At 50.3% G+C, this 20043-nt stretch overlaps 1 protein-coding gene across 4 annotated transcripts in view; it reads right to left on the reverse strand.

Annotated features, from left to right (window-relative positions):
• PDE4B (phosphodiesterase 4B) overlaps window positions 1-20043 on the reverse strand; it is a 191285-nt gene that overhangs the window by 13253 nt on the left and 157989 nt on the right. For 2 of the 4 annotated variants that reach the window (XM_005151185.3, XM_031050727.2), the window contains 2 exons: window positions 16247-16359; window positions 160-253 (listed from right to left, as the gene is read on the reverse strand). In XM_005151185.3, the coding sequence (XP_005151242.2) occupies window positions 160-253; window positions 16247-16359 (207 nt within the window). Of the gene's footprint in view, window positions 1-159; window positions 254-990; window positions 1109-11914; window positions 11941-16246; window positions 16360-20043 lie in introns of those variants that run through there. The other 2 variants (XM_034063766.1, XM_013129528.3) reach the window with 2 other exon arrangements.

Here is a 20043-nt window from a genome sequence, read left to right on the forward strand (position 1 = left end):
CTGTATTATTCCCCTCCCTTGATCCATTTTGAAAGTGAAAAATCAAAACTAATGCTCTGCCCTAAAGGCAAACTGGGCACAAGTGCTGACTGGTGGCTGTGAGGCTTCCATTCATCATGAGCTTTGAGTCACCCGAAAGCTTGGGATGTGATTCCTTACCCAGGAAAGTGTTGGAAATGTACTCGGACACCTGGTTACCGGAGCGGCTCATCTCGGAAAGGTGTGTCAGCTCCCGGTTCAGCATCCTCTTGAACTGGGAGGGAAAGAGCACAGACAAAAGATGGTATTTTTCTGGATGCTTTTCCAAATTAACACAGCTTTATCACAAGCGAGCTCACAAATGAGATGTTAAAAGCAAAATCCTGGAGGTATTTGGAATGCAGTCAGCTGCATATGGTTTCATTTAGATACTGCTCAGCAGCATCATGATGAGAGATATCCTTCCAGTACATTAAACTGTAAAATTCATTTCCTTCACAGATACACACTAGGTTTTATTGCAAGAAATGAGAAGATAAGGTTTCAGGTAATCTCTCTGAACAATCAAATTCTTGCATTGGTTTTAAATCCCACATCCTATAACCTTCTTTTGTTCTGCATTTCCTAAGTTTGCTCCATTTTGTATTATGCAAGTAAAAGACAACTGCATATAAGAGCATAGCAGAGGAGAAATATGCCATAAATCTGAACATCTGCTTGGATCATTGCAGTAAAATGCAGGATTCAAGCATTGATTCACGCAGAGATACATGCTACGATCCTCCTAATTTTACAATCACATCTTTTCATTGCTGCATCATGTTATCCTGCACCACTGAATTCCCAAAGGGGGCAAAAATTACATACATGTAAGCTGCATGCACAGTACAAATGTATGTACATCTCTTGCCCTGCAGTACACACAAATAACCATTTAAAAGCATGTTTTCCTTATAGAGGTTCTATCCAAGCAATACAGCACAAAAACAAGCCTCAAAGATTTAAACCCACCTTAATATAACCCCAAGATACAGACAATAAATAGTTGGCTTCAGGCATTTTGGAAAACTCCTCAGCTCCGTCCACAAATCCTCACGGAGAAGTCGCCGGTCCGATGGGAATGCTCCTCGGGCACACACGGACACCCCCTCCCCAGTCAATCACAGAAGGCAGCATCCATCAGAGCCAGAGATCCCCCCGAACCCGGCGGTTGCTAAGCCCAGACAAAGCCAAGCCCGGCACAGCATCTTTGCAGAGGGCTGAACGTGGGTGTATGTGCTCGCAGGAGAGAATAATGAAATCAAGGGCTGCACGGAGGAAGGAGAACTGATCCAAACGCGTTCAGCTGGAAGCACTTAGGGATTACGAATGGTCCTGGTTGCTTAATTGGCTGAAGGGGGTCCCCACTCCACCTCAGCCTTGCTCAGCTGCTCTCTCGGACACGAAAATGATGCTGGTTTCCGAGGGGCTGCCAGCTCTAGTCACACAGCCATCTTTTGATGAGGGAGGTTAAAATGGAGGAAGCTCTGTGCATATTTAAATAAGTCAAAAGTAGGCAGTAGCTCTTCTCCATTTCTGCTTTGGTTTAATCCTCTTCGTTACAGAGGCTGAGGATTTCCAAAGCAAGGATTCACAGAGGGGTTCTGAGAAGCATCAGTTTCACTTTTTCAGTGAGATGACTGGGATTTCTCCCCTACGTGGTGAAGGGCAAAATGCAGCAATGTAGCAAAATGCACCTTCATGACATAGAATTATTTTTCAGTAATAAACTAATAATAACAACCTTAAATCTGTCATGCCAGCGTACACTTAATAAATCCTTCCTTACAAGGATATATACACAATGCCGATGTCAAGATTCAATCCTTTCTGTATTTTTTACTTGAGACTGACACACAATGACTTTATTAGGAAGCTGTAGCTGTCCCTTTTAGCATCAGACCAAAAACAAAGCCCATTGCACTGCGTATGTGATAGAGATCACAGTAAGGAATTGCCACTGATGCGCAGCACTCGCTGCTTTAGGACGTCCTTGGTGACTGTTGGCTGCAATACGCTGCATGACAGCAGCCAGCATTCCTAAAATAAAAGTGCAATCTGTGGTCTAAAATCATTTCCTTTCTCCATTAAATGTTATCAGCCTCGCCTGGAATGGCATCACGGGGCTTCCTCACGTGCTGCAGGACATGAAGGGATGGGGGAGCTGGTGCTGCATCGCATCCCCTTGTCCCTGCTGCAGCAGCTGATGCAAGGACGGAGATGCAGAGCCTGCAGACAGCCCATTGAAGAGCCTGCAGCTCCTTGAAAATCACCCCTTGCTGGCCAAGCATGGCTCCACCTGTGGCTCAGCACCATCCAGATGGGACTTCCCCTCAAGCCTTTTGGGCACAAGAATCACACAGAGCAAAATGAAGCTGTGAAAGCACAGTCTTCTCTCTTTAAATTCATGATTATCAGAGGTGGAAAGCTGAGGCCATCTCCCTTTTGCCATGTGAGCAGACCAAAGGTGGGTGCTATCTGCTCAGACTCTGCCACCATCACCTCTGCTGTCTTCTCTTACAGCAACCTGCCTTGCCCTGCCAGTGTGAATGCCCACTTTCCACCTTACTCAAACAGTTTCAATACTGTCTCATGGGATCTGGGCAAGAGCAGGGTGTGAAGGATGCCATCTCATGGGATACAGGCAGGAGTGGGCAGTGAAAGATGCCATCTGGTGGGATATGGGCAGGAGTAAGACATGAAAGATGCCATCTTAGGAGATATGGGTGGGAGTAAAATATGACAGATGTCATCTCATGGGATATGGGCAGGAGTGGGATGTGAAAGATGCCATCTCATGGGATACAGGCATGAGTGGGATATGAAGGATGACATCCCACAGTGCTGGGTCATGGGCTTCAGCTCACAAGGTCCCCAGTAAACTTCATGTCAACCAAGAGGGACAAAAGCCTTTTGAAACTCCTAAGAGAGACCTTAGTGATGGAGAGTGAGTGGCAGGAAGATAAGAACCAAGCAAAGAAAGGCCGTGGGAGGAGGAGAGCTCTGACCCCGTCACTCCTCGTGCTGACGTACTTTGGCTGGTCACAAGCCCTGGCCACCAACACGTGGATGCTCCCACAGGCTCCCAGTGAAGCATGTGCTGAAATGCTGCTGTGGACCGAGGCCTTTATCTTTACAAGGAAAACACCACAATCAGATGATGACACAACCCCCCTTTCGGCAATGTTGAATCAGGCAGGTTTGCTACACAATCCCCCCTTTCAGGCAAATAATCACACGGGGTGGGCAAACAGCTGGAAAAAATGCCTTTACCTCACAACCGCCTTCCTCCAGGAAAAGGGTGCCTGCTGCCTTCTCACAGAGCCATTACTTGGCTTCCACAAGGTTACCCAAGCCATCTACAGCAGAGATGAGGCCAGATACAAGACCTTGGGATTCTCCTATCTGATCTTTAACCAGAAACCTGTCCCCTTCATCTCCTCCAACAGCCTCGCTCCTGTTCTCTTTTCCAGACTTTTAATTAGCAACCTCTTCTGAAGGCAGACAGCAGGATCCCAGTGCTGCTAAAAGCACTGCGGGGGCCAGACCCAGCCGAGACACCCACAGCGCTGTGAGAAAACACACATGCTTTGTAAAGCTCACTGCAGTTTAACATCTGAGTGATGCTGGCACCTACGGAGGGTTGCAGAGAATCAGCCAGGTTGGAAAAGCCCTTCAAGCTCATCCAGTCCAACCATTCCCAGCACTGCCAAGGCCACCACTGCCCCATGGCACTGAGGCCTCATCTCCACTGCAGCCCTGCCCTGGGCAGCCTGTTCCAATGCCTGAGCACCCTGTGGGGCAGGAATTGTTCCTCAGCTCCATCTAAACCTGCCCTGGGGCAGCTTGAGGCCGTTTCCTCTTGTCCCATCCCCTGTTCCTTGGCAGCAGAGCCCAGCCCCTCCTGGCTCCATCCTCCTGTCAGGCACTTGGAGGGAGCCATCAGGTCCCCCCTGAGCCTTCTCTTCTCCACACTGAACCCCCCAGGTCCCTCAGCCCTTCCCCATCTCTCTTGTGCTCCAGGCCCTGCACCAGCTCCATTCCCTTCTCTGGCCCTGCTCCAGCACCTCAAGGTCTCTCTTGCAGTGAGGGGCCCAGAGCTGGACACAGGATTTCGAGGTTCGGCCTCACTGCCCTGGCTCTGCTGCCACACTGGTGCTGATCCAGACCAGGATACCCTTTACTTAATAACACTGTACCTTTAAAAACCAACCCAGTTCAGCCTGCTGATGGTGCACATGGAAACCATGATGTCTTCACTGCTCCCAGGGGATATCTGGGACTATTCCTGAGCTTCCCTTGATGTGAGGATGCTCAGGAGTGACACTGCTTCCTCTGAACTGCACTGCCATTTGCCTGCAGGCAGAGAAAGCAGGTTGCTGCCTCTGTCCAGATCGATGCCTGATGTCATGTGCAAAGCTCTGCAACGATCCCTTCGTTGAATTGATGTGACAGCAAAGGCTAAAACAAACAGATTGCATGCTAGCGATGAGAAAATACCAACTGCTCTGCCACTGAGCAAACAGAAGTGTTGCTGCTTCAGAGAGCTCCTGCATGGCCCTCAGCTTGGCAATTAGGATCGTGCCCATCAGCAACATAGGGAAACATGCTCTTATTTTCATAATTAATAATAATCGCAGGGCCTTTTCCAAAGGAATTCAGCACTGATAAATCCCTGTGCAGATGGGAACTGAAAAATGCATGTGGATGCAATAGGATGTACATGGGAGGGGATGGCCACCCCAGTCCAAGGGGGTCTTCACTGAATCCCAGACTGGTTTGGGTTGGAAAGGACCTTAAGCTCATCCACTTCCAACCTGCTGCCACGGGCAGGGACCCCTTCCACTGGAGCAGCTTGCTCCAAGCCCCTGTGTCCAACCTGGCCTTGAACACTGCCAGGGATGGGGCAGCCACAGCTTCTCTGGGCACCCTGTGCCAGCGCCTCAGCACCCTCCCAGGGAAGAGCTTCTGCCTAAGACCTAACCTGAATTTTCCCTTTTTAAGTGTGAATCCACCACCCCTTGTCCTATCACTCCAGTGCCTGATAAAGAGTCCCTCTGCAGCATCCATCCTTAGAAAGAAGCAAACCAGAAGCAGGCTTAGTGCTCCCATCTCTGTACCCCAAACTTGACCCCAGGACCATGAAATCAAGTGATGCAAAGAGTGCACATAATGGGTGTAAGACAAAGCCCCAGCTGAGGGCTGTATTAACCAACCAGCCATGGTGCTCCAGCTGACCTTCCCGGCAAGTCACAGAGGTCTGAAACCATCTGGAGCCTTGTGTGAGAAAACGCCATCGCATCGCGTGGAGCTTTCCTGTTTTGCATGCTCTGCAGTAACTGCACAAGGCATCTGAAGCAAATTAAGGCTCCCAGAAATTGAATCACTCTTTGATTACCAGCAGTGACCCTTCTCCATGCGTGCTCTGCTAGAGGGAATCACAGTTTCTTTCCAGCTTCCCAGTCGTGCGTGTGTGTGGCAATTTCCTTGATTACTGTTGGGAAAGTTCCCTCACAGTTCCCCTCCTGGCTGCCCACGCTGCTGCTCATGGCTTCCCTGCACTGCCACTTGCAATACTGGCTTTTACATCTTCAGTGCAGCTGGGGGCTGAGCCTGGCATCAGCACAAGGCTCCTCAAGGACACGACCATGGGGACCTCTGTGGTGGCATCGGCACGGAGCGCACGGCAGCAACTTCAGGCCATCCTAACCAAACACTCTGCAGATGAAGCTCACCTGCCTTCATTTTTGTGCTGAGGAAGAGGATTTGGTCCGATTTATGGTAACAATTACCAGATTTAGAAGCCCAAGCATGCCTGGAGTGCACTGGCTTCAGGGCTACCATGTGTGATATGGGGTGGAGCCCAGGGCAGCATCCAGCCCCAATGCTTCAGTGTGGAAAATCCCACCTTCTTGGTTCCTTATGCAAGAAACAGATCTCCTCCTTCCCTAGGAAGGTTAGGGACAGCCACACAGAGTTCTTGGTCTTTCCAGCCCCATGCTGTTACTCCTGTTCCTATTCCCCCTAGGAGTAGGGCATGAGAGGTGTTGCTGGTGCTTTACAGGGAAAAGCAAGACAGGAGGATGGATCTGCTGCTGATGTAAAGCCTTTGAAGTCAATTTATACCAGCTGGGGTTCCCTGAGGCCAAGAGTCCTTATGCAAAGAGGCTGCTTAAAAAAGCTGTAGTCCTCTGCAGGAGCTGAGGGCAATTTCAAGATAAAAGAGCTGCTGAGATGCTGTGGGCTCCAGCCTGGAGAACCTGAGGAGAGTGGGGTCCCACCCCACACTTTGATGAGGAATCTCAGTGCAGATCTCCAGTGTGGAAAGATGTTTATAAACTGTGTTCCCGGCGACCCACCCTTCTGACGCAAACATCACGGCCCTCACTCCTCCAGCGCTCCTCCAGACCTCAGAACAAAGGGGTTTGTGGTACGAGGGCTCCTCTCGCCTTTGATTTCCACCCAAAGGCAGCTGGGCTGAAGCCTCCTCACTGTAATTGCCCTGGTAAATTACTACAGGTCCAGAGGCACAATTAAACTACGGTGGATGTGTTTTAACAGCTTTTCTGCTGAGAGTGAGTGGATGGCCAGCCCTGGGAGCTGGGAAGAGCTGACACTCACCTGCCTGTGTGACGGAGCAGGAACAAGAGGCCAGCCGGAAATTATTTACACACAGGAGGGAAATTACTCATCCGTGGATACAGCAACCAGGTCCAGGAGTGAATGCGTAATGCTTTTGTCTGGAGCCCTGGTTACTCAAGGGGAATGGATGTGACACTCTTGTGCTACTAGAGATTTCAAACTGAGACTCATCTCATTGTATCTGAGAGCTAGAAGAAGGGTTTGTTAATTCCTAGCCCTGTCTTCCCAACATGGATACCTCATTCCTGTATTGCACAGAGGCACCTAACCCTGAGACAGACAAAACACCAGGAGTTAAGATTTTGCTTGGGTACAGGCAGTGTTGCTCACTGGATGTGATGCTGGGTACCCCTGGTCAGAACCAGACCTGGTACTTCTGCTCCTAAGAGGTCCAGGAAGCACATCTCTGGCACACCAACACCGTGTAACTTGCTGAAGGCAGTTCTGCATTCCTCAGGGTTTTGTCCCAAACTACATTTGGAAAACATGCTGAGGCGCTGGCACAGGGTGCCCAGAGAAGCTGTGGCTGCCCCATCCCTGGCAGTGCTCAAGGCCAGGTTGGACACAGGGGCTTGGAGCAAGCTGCTCCAGTGGAAGGAGTCCCTGCCTGTGGCAGGGGCTGGAATTGGATGAGCTTTAACGTCCCTTCCAACCCAAAGCACTCTGGGATCCTATGAAAACCTGCTGATTTTGGAGTGCTGGAGTATTTCTTTTGTTGTTTCTTCCAAAGTTTGCAAGTCAAAAGAGTTAAAAATCTCTGCTTTACAGGAACAGTAACTGGATCATGATCTGCCTTTTCCTGACATTACCTCACTTACAGAAACTGTGTCATTCTCAGCTGTCCTTGTTCCTTCATAATTCCCATTGATTTTCCTTTTTAAGCACTCCCATGAAGGGCAGTGGGATGGGGCATTTCAGTGTTTAAAGAAATAATGAGCCTGTTTCACACAGGAGAACACTTTTAGGCATATTGCAGTGCCTGCAGAAAAGTGGGATGGTTGCAGTCAACTATCAGTCATTAAAGAAATCAAATGCTTTTTCAGCTCTTTCTTAGTTGTTGTTTCCTAAAACAATATAGTTTTTAATGTGCTAGAAACTATTTTTAATGAGATACAAAGTACTATTTGTTTTTTGGGGTTTTCTTGTTTTCCCTTCAGCTTATTTTTTAAACCAAAAAGTAAACAGAGGGTTATGAAATCTCCAATTTCACATCAAAGGCGGGTTGATTTATATATGTGTTCAAAGGCAGACTTGAAAGGAGTAACATCATGACCAACTTGTTGGCCTGATGTTATTAGAATAATTTAAAAATCCACAATGTAAATGTTGATAAATAAATAGCACGTTGCCATAAATCAGCATGTGGCTGCTCATGAAAGCACTGAGCTGTATCTGATGTAGACAGAGCAATATTCAGATTTTACCAGTGAAGTTTAGCATTTCTGAAAGCAGCAGAACCTCCCTGGGGTGGGACGGATTGATGCAACACAGGGCTTCAGAAGTGACGGAGTGGAACCTGAAGCAGGAGCTTTAGCACCGGCACCAGTTCCAGCTCATTTCCAGACAAATGAGACTTGAAACATGCAAATTGCATTCAAATGCCGGAAAGGAACAACTCCCCATAGGATCCTGCCCAAGGAAAGTGTTGTGAATTAGCACTGCCTAGAAACGATACTGAATTTCCTTATTGAAAAGCAGGTTCGGGGCATGTTACTCACTTACTGGGAACAGGTAGGGCAGAGGAAAAATCCCCTCCACCCGATGCTGGGGAATGGGTAAGGTCATGGAGAAACTACCCTGTTTGCTTTCCTGAAAGTGGATGTGTCATGTGTTTGTAAGGTGTGCCCTGCCCGCTGGAGCTGTTGTTGGCACAGGGAGAAAACTCCTGCCGTGCCCTGCAGGGACAAATCTGCTCAGCACCTCCTGGATCTGGGCAGTCCTGCAGCGCCTGGTGCTGAGGAATTCAAGTCTTGGTGTATCCAGCACCATCGTGTTTGGTACCCAACAGCCCTCGGTTTGGATTTATGTTTGTTGGGATTGATATGAGGTAGCAGGGCTGAGAGAGTTGAAGATCTCATGCTGCGCGGTGTGACGAAGCACATGGTGTGTATCTTCTTGGGTGGAAAAGACATTACTAATCCTCGGGTGGATTAGACATTAAGAAGCTCTTCCCTGTGAGGGTGCTGAGGCGCTGGCACAGGGTGCCCAGAGAAGCTGTGGTTGCCCCATCCCTGGCAGTGCTCAAGGCCAGGTTGGACACAGGGGCTTGGAGCAAGCTGCTCCAGTGGAAGGGGTCCTTGCCCATGGCAGGGGTTGGAGCTGGATAGGCTTTAAGGTCCCTTCCAACACAAACCATTCTATGAAGACCTGTAGCATCAGGGTACGGCCCAGTCTGCAGCTTGAACTGAAGCTTTGTCTTCCTTTGGAAGAAGCTCAGATTGGTTTCTGCTTTATCCAAAATGCTCTTCCTATACTTAAGTAAGTCTTAAATATACTTAAATAAGTCTCTTCTAACTGGTTAATACATGCAACTAGACCTGGAGTCTACAGATCAGTTTATTTGATTTGGTGTGGGTTTCCTCACCAGCAAGTACCAAACTGCACACAGCAAGAGCTCTCAACTGGACACAAGCTCAGCAGTGATCCCCTGGGAACCACACTCTCTCTCCATCATTAGAAGGTGCATTTTGTAGCATAAACCAAATTGTAAGGGGGAAAGACCACACAAATGGCACATTAGGGGGAAGAGGTAACCCCCAAATTAGCACCACTTCTTCCCGAGTGGCTGAGCACAGTGTGAAGAGAGCTCATAGCAGTTTTTCATCCCTGCCCTGCTTTGATTCTTCACTCCAACAAGAGGCGAGGAAGTAAAGCCAGAAACAAGCAAATAAACCACATTTGTTCTGCAAAATCACTTTTACAGAGCGGTGGAAAACTGTTTGTCATGTTAACTGCAAGAGGAGAATCAGGAGGAAGAGATGCCGAGTGCCAGCCCGGGCTGAAGGCTCGGAAGCGCCAGCAGAAGGCAAACCTACAGCAGCTCGTTTGTTGGCATTAAGCTGATTAAAGAAAGACCTGATGCAGCTGACAACATCTGTGGCCTGGAGAGCAGCGAGTGCTCCAGGAGGCTGCAGATCTCAGACCAAAATCTGCTGTCAGTCACACCCATGCAAACCACACTGCTGAAGCCTCGAGTGCTAAAGGAAGCCAAAGGACTACGCCAAGAGCCCACAAACCAGAGCAGCTCCTCAGCCTCTCGCCCTGCCAGCAAGCAGCAGAGGCAGCCCTGCTCCCCCTGCCATAGGCGACGCTGGACCCTCAGATGAAATATACCTGGATTATAATCTCAGTCTTCAGGACAAAAACAACTGAGAGGGAAGAGCATTTGTCATTTAACAAGAGAGCAATGCAATTAAACAGGGGATTTTGTTAATCGGATGAAGCAGCAATTTAAAATTCATTTAAATTTGAGTCAGGCTCCGCAGTCATCATTTAGGCAAATCCAATGGGGTTTTACCTGAGTAGGAGAACAGGCTTTGGAAAATTCAAATAGCTTTGTGCCCTCAGATGACTTTTCCAAGGTGCCCATGATGAGAGAAACTCTGGTAGCTTCTAATTGACAGAGGTCTGGTTTGCTTCAGAAAACACAGGCTAAAGAGAAGACATCAGTATAGCTCTACTATAGCAGTATCTCCCCCAAAACCTGTGGCAGTTGGTCCTGACAAAATGAAAATGAGCCTAATGCAAGCACCAAAACCCTCCAGAAAGCACTAATTCATGTAAATACATTTAAATGAAAACTCCTCCTCACACAGAGATAGGCAAATGATTTGCAGAGTAACTTTTCTGCAGCGTTTGCCCACCTGGGCTAAACCAGCAGCAAGGTGAGGCATTACTTGTTTGTTTGCTTTAAACACAGAGCAAAGGCTTTAATCAGAGGAATCTCTCCCTCTAAGAGCTCTGACGGATGAGCCTTGAAACCAGTACATCTCCACAACATGTCCTGGCTTTGATAGCACCACATCTTTCAATTAAGTTTCACTTAGTGCAAACATTTTGATCACCAGCTGCCTCACCAAAAGCAGTTGCTTTGCAACTGGGTGAAAAATGAAGAGTCTGGAGCCAGGATGTAGGATCCTGGTGCACAAAATCGGGGTCAGGATGAGGGTTAAACCTGATTCTGAAACCCAACTCACCCTCATCCTAAGAGATGCTTCTCCTCCGAGGTTTCGTGCGTCTCCAATATCCCCACTTCACTTGCAGAGAGGTCACTGCTCTGAACAGTTACTCACTCTCCAGTCCTGCCCTCAAATCATGATTCATTTTGAACCTGCCTTTGAGCTACTATTTATTTAAGCCCCACCCTAATGTGTTGTAACGTCAAAGTCTGAGAATGCAGAACTTTCAAACCCAGCACATCCTACAAGCAGAGATGTTTAAAGGACACTCTAGTAGGTCCTGGGCACCGGCATGTCCCAGTGGATCACAGAATCTGGGAATGGTTTGTGTTGGAAGGGACCTTAAAGCTCCTCCAGCTCCAACCCCTGCCACAGGCAGGGACCCCTTCCACTGGAGCAGCTTGCTCCAAGCCCCTGTGTCCAACCTGGCCTTGAGCACTGCCAGGGATGGGGCAGCCACAGCTTCTCTGGGCATCTCGAAAGGTGGTGCTGGCTCCTGGCACTGTCCTGACACTTTTCACAAGGGTGCAGCTTTGCAATATTTCATTTATTTTACTATGTGAATCAATCATCCAAGATTTCTGGCAACTGACAGCCCAGGGGCTTGCAAGACCAACAGATGAGACTGCTAAATAAGCCCACGTATGGCCCCACTATCCCACCCCACTCTTATGACATATCTGATCTAACCAGAATGATTTAGAGGCCAGATAGTGAGAGGGGGCAATAGGAAAGATACAGAGACAGCTACCCTAAAAGTCCATTTATGATAGCGATAGGAACTAATGCACAGGAGGTGACTCAAAGCCAGGTCCCCAAGCCTTGAGGGGTTTCAGTCAGAGCCCCGGTGCAGAGCTGCCTCCTCAGCCAGGACTTCACTGGAACCTCATGTTCACCACTGCCAAATGCCTCTGTCAAAAACCTCAGCTCTCACATCCCGCATAGCTTTGCCTTAAGAAATACAGCGCCATGTCCCCCGAAACAAGGACATCCTCAGGACAGATGAAAAAGCAACCAGATTAAACAAAAGCTGGCGCAAATATTCCCAACCTCAGACAGAAGCAGCTCCCACCTACCGCAGATCTCATGGAGCATCCCGATCGCCGAGGTCCTGCTCTGCAGCCAGCAGCTGTGTGGCTCAGAAACAGTTAAACCACCACCGACGTCAAACCGACACGGGCAACTGCGTTAGGGCTCTGCAGGGACCAGCTCTGCAGGGACCACGTGGAGCAATGCCAGGGGCTGCTCTGACCGTCGCAGATCCCCGTTTCCATAACGTGAGTCCCCGGGCAAGGGGAATACCGGCTCCGGAGCTCAGTGATTCATCCCAGCTTGTAAAAACAGGAGACGTGGAAGTCTCTTTGTTTCGCTGGCTGCTGCACAGGCGAACAAGCCTCTCTTTGTGCGGCACTCCGGCTATTTTAAAGCACATTAAACAAAGGAAGTTCCAGCGAAAGACTAAACAGCTCGGCACCACTTAAGGGAAACATCACGTACCAAGAGGACAAGATTCGGGGCTGATGGCCGGGCAGGAGATGGGAGAGCAGTGTGGAGGCTGTGCAGCGCGGCACATACGCCGCTGGCACTCGGCCCCACACCGCACTCGACCTCCATCACTCCACCGAGCAGTTTACATTAGTGTCCAGATGTTTATTTAGCCACTGGCTCCTGAACGCTAGGTGCGGCCTCGCTCCTCTTTCTGACCAAAATGCCCTTGGAAAAACAAGCAAAATGACATCAGTCGTGTTTATCTTAACAGCTTCTGGCCCACAAGCAACCAAGATAGGAGTGTGGAGCCCCAGTGTGCCCTCAGCCACTGCCCCAAAACGGGCTTGGGTGGCAAGGTTTGGGCTGGGTTATTCAGCACTTGGGAGTAACGGAGTCGTCTCTAAGAGCTGAGAGAAGAGAGCTTAAGGATTTAGTCTGCAGTGGTGGCAGGGAACAGTCTGGGTGTTGAAAGTTCTGAGAGCACAAGGCAGGCACCCTGACGACAACACCTCTGCCTACTCAGAATCAAAACATCCCCACAGACCACAAATTACGTTATCTGCCCGTTTACTTACTCAATAGACTGTAAAAAGCTCTGAATAAGACTGAATTTAAGGGGGTGGAAAGGTGCTGCTTAGGTCTGTTCAATACATCTATTTTACCTGTGATCTGGGCTCCATTCTGCACAGACCAGCAGGCAGATGTTGAGGTAAAACACATTTTCTCCATCCTTTATTTCTCTAGTAAGTTCTAAAAACTTGGAGCTGGCCAGACCAGCTTCAGCTGGGAAAAATGCTTGCTCCTTTTCATGACCCCAGGGATGGATGATCCTGTCCTTCCCCAGATCCCAAATTAGGTAATAGAGCTGAGGGGTCCTGCAGGACAAGTGGAGCTGCAGACAGCTGCCTATGTCAAATGCAGCATTACAGGGTGGCCACCAAGAGAGAAAATCCCCTGTCTTTTATCAGCAGGCTCATGACTCACAAATCCTTTGGAGCCACAGCAGTTGCCTGAGCTGGAAGCTGGAGATGGAGATAAATGCAGGGGGAAAAGCCTATATGTGTTATAATAATGTAAATACGTGCTGCCTGCTTCTACAGGCAGTGCTGGGTGCCTCTGAGCTTTCTGCAGGTCATTCTGTTTCACTGCAAACTGCAGGGCCATACTCTGCTCACAGCAAAATATAGTGTTAGGAAATCAATTCCCTTCACGTCAGTAGCATTCTCTGCAAGCAGGGAGTTTTCCAGGCAGTTACTTAGGAAGTTAAGGCGTTGTGTATGGGCAGCTGCTCTGTAGCAGAGGCTGGCAGCTGGAGCAGGGACTCTGCTCTGGTAAATGCGTCAGGACCCATGGATGCTGCCAGCACAGCTGGGGCACAGAGTTCCCCTCTCTGCCAGTTTATGTCTGATCTCTGCTCTGGGACTGCAGGGTCCCACTGTGGAAGCAGCGCTGCTCCCCTGGCTCACACTGATGTCAGTGCAACCAGGCTGTTAGCTCACAGCAAGATCAGCTTCTCATTTCCTCACTCCTCCTGTAATTAACTCACACCTTCCAAAAAGCGTACGCACATGTTTGAACCCATGCTTTCCAAAACCCATCACCTTAGAGCCAGGATGCATCCCACATGGCATCCCCCCTTCAGCGATTCCTGTCTGGTGCAGGACTCCTGAGTATCCCCCTGCACACACGTATGCCGCCATCCTCCCCCTCTGCCTCGCTGTTGCTGCAACTCTGGGTTTTCTAAACTACGTCTGTCAGGAAGGAGACAGGAAATTCGAGTCACACTTGCAACAGCTGTGCCATGCCTACTATCAGTCGCAAATGACGTAGTTTGGCTTGGGTGGCGTGGGGCCAGGAACTCGGCGGAGCGGAGGTCAGGGAGATAGGTCACTGTTTATACTGCTCTGCACTTGGGAGCATGCCGAGCCCATTTGCTTTCTTCCTATCTCTACTGTTTCTCTTTCCGTTTTTCTTTAATAACGTGGAGCCCAAGCATCCTGTTTTCAAAACATCGGGCTCGTTTGCTGTTTACCGGTGACAAATTCAAATGCCTCTGACCGGAGCTGGCACTTGAATGGGTCACTTGGCTCCGAGGCAAGGACTGCTGCAGCCTCCTCCTCAAGATGCACATTTCAAACCCAACAGCTTCTCACACTGCAACATCACCCTGCAGATAGCGTCTGCCACCAAAACCACAAACTCCCAAGCGATTGTGTGTCACTGTTCATCACTGATGAGGAAAGGAGCAGAGCTGTGAGGCCATTTTAGGCTTCTCTTTTGCAGATGAAAATGATACTGGAAGTTGACCAAAAAGTGCAGACATGTCAGAAACTGGTTGTGAAAGAACAAAGTTTGGGGAACCTTTTGCTCAATTCTGCTCTAAGTCATTTGCACAAGGAGGGATCACAACTTTTAATCACTACAATAAGCACTTTAGTGAGTCTTTCACTTTCACAAGTCCAGCTTTGGCGCTCAGCAGGAAGAAAGTAACTCCAAATGAAGGGCTTTAGTGTCCACACTGGAGGTGCAGCCTCCTCTGTAGCCTAAACCTGTCCCAGCTTTCACCCTGCCTTCCCTCAACACAAACTCAGGAAAAAAACTATATTCATTTCTTGAAAGCTGGGTCTATAAAACTTTTATTGCTTCCTTTGCCCCTGCACATCGCGGTAATCGCAAACAGAGGAGGAAGCTGAAATAACACGGGATTTCTTAGCTCAACTTTTTCCATAAAATCAAGTCGGTGATTCAGCATTTCTGATTTCATTAATTCCGAATTAACGGGAAAAAAAACCCAAACAGTAATATCAGGTTCTGTGCAGCACAACTCAGAACTGGGTTTGACCACGACAACTGGTCAAAGGCACGGCTGCAGCAGGCACAGCCCCTGTCCCAAAGCGGGGGGAGCCACCCTGGGGCTCTGACCCTCTCCATGGGACAATGCACGGCTGTAAACTCTGCCTTAAAGCCTGGGTGCAAACCCGGGCTCGCCAAACCAAGGCACTGGGGGGAGCTGCCAAGCGCTGCCCCAGGGGAGGGAGCGACTCCTTCCAGCAGCATCACCCCGGCCATTGACGGTCTGCCCTGGGGAGATGCTGCAGAGAAGGAGCTTGGCTGATGCTTTGGCTCGGGGGTAAGGAGCTGGGGAGCCCGGCTCCAGCACCGGGGGGAGAGGGGGGTGTGGAGGAGGAACATCAACTTCCAGCGCTTCACCAAGGCGTTCAGACCTCGCACTTCGCTTTCCTTCCCTCTGCTGCTCCTCAGTGTACTCCGGGTACTCTGCTCTCCCTCCTGCTCCCGACCCGCAGCACAACGCACTGTTCTTTATGTCAGCACCTCACTCCTCGCAGCAAACTCAATCTCCCTTTTCGCTCACGGCGCATTAAAACCCCCCCAAAAGACCAAAATAAGGTGGCGGGAGGCGGGGGAGCAGCTCATTTCTTGCGAGCTCATTGCCGCTGCACAGTCCATGACTTCGCACCCTCCTCATGTGCTGGCAAGCGGTGTGGAGCCAGCCCACCACATTAACCCCAGATTAAACACTTACCGAAAGGACAGAACAGCAGTAAAATAACGCACCACTACGTTTAGAGTTTGCCGTTATTACGGACAGGCAACAATGAAGACAATTGAAATCTGATGTGATAATTTGTTAAAACCGATGGTTTTTACAGTGTTCCTGGTTAAATCGGTGCCGAAGGGACCGGCGCTCATTGAAAGCTCTCTGACTTCTCAGGAGCGAGCCTGGTTCGTTACGGGGAAGTCAGAGAGGTGCGGGTCGCTCTCCCCTTACTGCCCCACGGCTAGTTTTATCTGGCGGTGCCACTGCGGGGGAAACCCGCATCTCTTTCCCCGGGAGTAACGTGCAGTTACTGTCCCGCACACCTCGCTGCCGCGCACCGCATCCCCGCCGCTCCGCTCACCTTGTTGGATGCCATCTCACTGACGGAGCGGTAGGTCTGGATGGTCTCCAGCTGATCCAGGCACCAGTCGAGCTCCTCCAGCGTCTCCATGGCCAGCTTCTGGTAGGGCTCCTCTGCGAAGAGGCACACGGACATGTACTCGGGCTGGCGCGGCTGCAGGCTCTCCATGCCGGAGGTGCCGCACCGCTCCCTCATCATGCGGCCGCCGCTGCGCTCCCCTCGCCGCCGGCCAGCAAATCCCCGCCCGCCGCTGGCACCGGGCACGGCCCCGGCCCCGGCCGCCCGCCCCGGCCCGCCCCTGCCCCGCCCTGCCCCCGCCGCACGGGGAACCGGGCGCCCCCGGGCAGGGCCGGCCCGGGCCGGGCTGCGGGAGCTGAGGGTGCCCCCACCCCGGCTGCTGAGGGGCCCGGGACAACCGCGCTGCGCTCGGTAGCGGTGCTGGTCCTGTGCCAGCCCCGCTCCCCAGCCTCTGCCCGTCCTGCTCCACATCAGCCCTGCACCTCAACCCTGCATGGGCCTGCTCTCCCCATCAGCCCCAGTCCCCAACCTCTCCTGGTCCTGCTCTCCCCATCAGCCCCACTCCCCAACCTCTCCTGGTCATGCTCTCCCCATCAGCCCCGCACCTCAACCCTGCCTGGGCCTGCAACCCAGCTCCAGAAGCCCTGTACCCCAGCCGTGTCTGGTCTCGCTCCCCTCAGCTCTCCTCCCTAACCTGAACAGCCAAGCTCCCCAGCCCTGCTTGGTTTTGCTTTCCAGCCCCACCAGTTCTGCTCCCCAACCCTGCCAGTCCTTGTCCCTAATCCTGCCTGGTCCTGCTCCCTACCAATCCCTGCTTCCCAATCCCACCAACCATCATCCCTGCTCCTGTCAGTCCTGGCTCTCCAGCTCTGCTGCCGTTGCTCCAACCGGCGTTGACCATGCACCCCATCAGCCCCACACCTGATGGTACCACTGCAGTGTTAAACTCCTGTGCTCCCCCCAGGCCCTGCCACCCAGGCCCTGCACCCCAACCCTGCCAGCCCTGTTCCCTGCTCCCACCAAGTTCTGCTGCTTGACCCTGCCACAGGACAACGTGCTCCTGAGCAGCTCTCAGCACAGAAGTTCAGGTTTACACAAGCGGATACAGTGAATCATAAAATCTCCCCATGATTGTAACTGCTTCTCATAACAGCGGTGACATGTGCTTACCACATAAATCTGTCAAAGTTAATGGATTCAGCATTTCTGATTGCACTGGCCAAGCAGGTAACAGTGACATCAGAGGTCAGGATTGCTGCGATAGAGAAGCAGCAACACATCTGCTGTGCAGTGCACACACTGCATTCACATATGTCTCATGTGTGTGTCACACGCTGGTTGGGGCTGCATGGGGTGTGCTCCCCCTCCAAGGCCCCCCAGGTCCTTGGGAGAGGAACCGCACCTCAAGCTGCCACCCATCCACCTGCCTTCACAAGGAGAGATTCTCCTCATTCCCCATCCCCATCAAGCACTGCACAGCATTAAACTGTATAGAGACCATGTGTTCATCATAGAATCCCAGACTGCTTTGGATTGAAGTGATCTTAAAGCTCATCCAGTTCCAACCTCCTGTCCATAGAGTCCCAAGCCCCTCTCCAGGTTTTCTGCAGCCCCTTTAGGCACTGGAGCTGCTCTCAGGTCTCCCCTTAAGGAGCCTTCTCTTCACATGGCAGACAAAACTGCTGACAATGAGTAATTCAGCAATGAACTCACATGGAGCACTTGGCACAGGCACACTTTAAAGATTCAGTAAATCTGAACCTTTGTGGCACTGGAAGTTAATGTTTTTTCTGGGCTCACAGAGCTCCAAACATGGCAAGTAATCTCTGTCTTGCATACTTGTGCGATACATACATCAAAAAGCGGGTGGCAACAGCCAAAATACACAGGACTGGGGTGTACTTTCCTTTCTAAGACACCTGTTCTCTATCAGCCTCTTTATCATGTCAATGAGTTGACCTGGAAGGGCTCAGATTCCTTGTAATAGAAAAGGTTTGCATTGATAAAACTAACATAGGCTAAATTGTGATTTCAGGAATAGGGAAACAATCTCCTCCGTCCAGCTGAAAAGGAGCTGCTCATATGTTTAACTAAGGCACTGTGCTGCATCCCATGTGTCCTCCAGCTCCAAGGGGCTCACAGAGGGGAGAGCCTGTGATACCAGACCCTAACTTAGCCCTTTGGGGTTCTCCAGCCTTGTCCAGGGTCAGGGTTATGGGACCCACTGTCTCAATGGCTCCTGCTAAATATTCAGTTCACTTAAATCTCTGAAAGAGCCCTCAGAACAGAAATCAAACCTCAATATTCATAGAATCCAGCCTGGTTTGTGTTGGAAGTGATCATCCAGTTCCAACATAAAACTCCTCCTGCTCCAACCCCTGCCACAGGCAGGGACCCTTTCCACTGGAGCAGCTTGCTCCAAGCCCTGTGTCCAACCTGGCCTTGAGCACTGCCAGGGATGGGGCAGCCACAGCTTCTCTGGGCACCCTGTGGGCTCCAGAGCTGAGATGGGTCCAGGCTATTCCCTTGGTTTGTTTGCTGAGTTTTGGATAATAAAAGAAGACAAAATAAACTAAAGCAAAATACAGAAACAAGGAAAGATAGCACATATCCAGCCCCATCCCTCCCTGTGAGCTGCTGTGCAGCTCTGCTTCAGGGAGACCGAAGCAGTGAGGGGGCCCATTCAGGCTGAAGCCTCCTTTGCCCTTGTAAAAGCATTATCACTCACAGAGGCCTTTTCAGCAAAATCATTTAGAGGACAATAGAGGGACGATTTAATTGCAGATGTTTTGAGAACTACCACTTAGCTTATCTCCAGTCTTTCCAGTGGCCAAGATGGAGTAGGGTGACAGTGACCAGTTCTGGCTAAGTATCATTTTAAGACAGAAATAAATGTGAGTTCTGCTGCTGTTTAGAGGTGGTTGGGGCCCACCCTGCAAGTGTTTTGCCATCTAAAAGCATTTTCCTTCAGAACATGCTTTGTCTGACACTACCCACCCTGCCCATTCCCACTGGCCTGCCCACAGCCCTGCCTGGGTCTGGGGACCTGGGAAAGCTGCCTCAGCCCATCCTGCAATGGCTCTTCTGAAATTCCTCAGCATCTCCTGGGTTTGCCTAATCTAAGGATTTGTTTCACTCATTTCCTTAAGTAAAGGAGTCCTGAGAAAGGAGGTTTCCATGATGTGTGTGCCTCCTTCCAGCAGCATGCATGCACCTCAGCTCCTGCACCCTCCTTAGTCCTCAGCCCCTCATTTCTCAGCCTGCTGCAGGGCTTTAGCTCGATTTCCTCTGCCAGTGGCTCCATCAAATACACCATATTGCTATGAGTTCCAAGAAACTGGTCAAGCAGAAGAGAAATCATTGTCCTTCTCGGCAGAAGGAGGACACCCTGAGCTCAGCCCTTCCTAGAAACTTGGTAACTGTCTCTCAAGCCACTTTCTATGTGATCCAGGCTGAGACCAATCAAACTGGAAACCCCAACTGTTATCAAAGCAGCCCTCCTTGGGCAGATATAACTGTTAAATCTATTGTGTTAAATTGGTGTGAACATTTACAGATGCATTGTGAAAGCAGTGGCTACAATTCCACAGATCAGGCTAAAACTGCACCAGGCATTTCCAGTATGTGAAATTAAAATACATGCTCCAAGAACCCAGTGAAATTCTGTAAACTATTCAAAGCCAACATTCAGGTAAAACACCAACTAGAAACTGCTCTTCTAGGAATGTAATAACTTTCTACAGGAATCATCTCAAAGGGAATAACATAGATTTTTATAG

Source organism: Melopsittacus undulatus, chromosome 6 (assembly GCF_012275295.1).
Source record: "Melopsittacus undulatus isolate bMelUnd1 chromosome 6, bMelUnd1.mat.Z, whole genome shotgun sequence".
In the NCBI taxonomy this organism is placed as follows: Eukaryota; Metazoa; Chordata; class Aves; order Psittaciformes; family Psittaculidae; genus Melopsittacus; species Melopsittacus undulatus.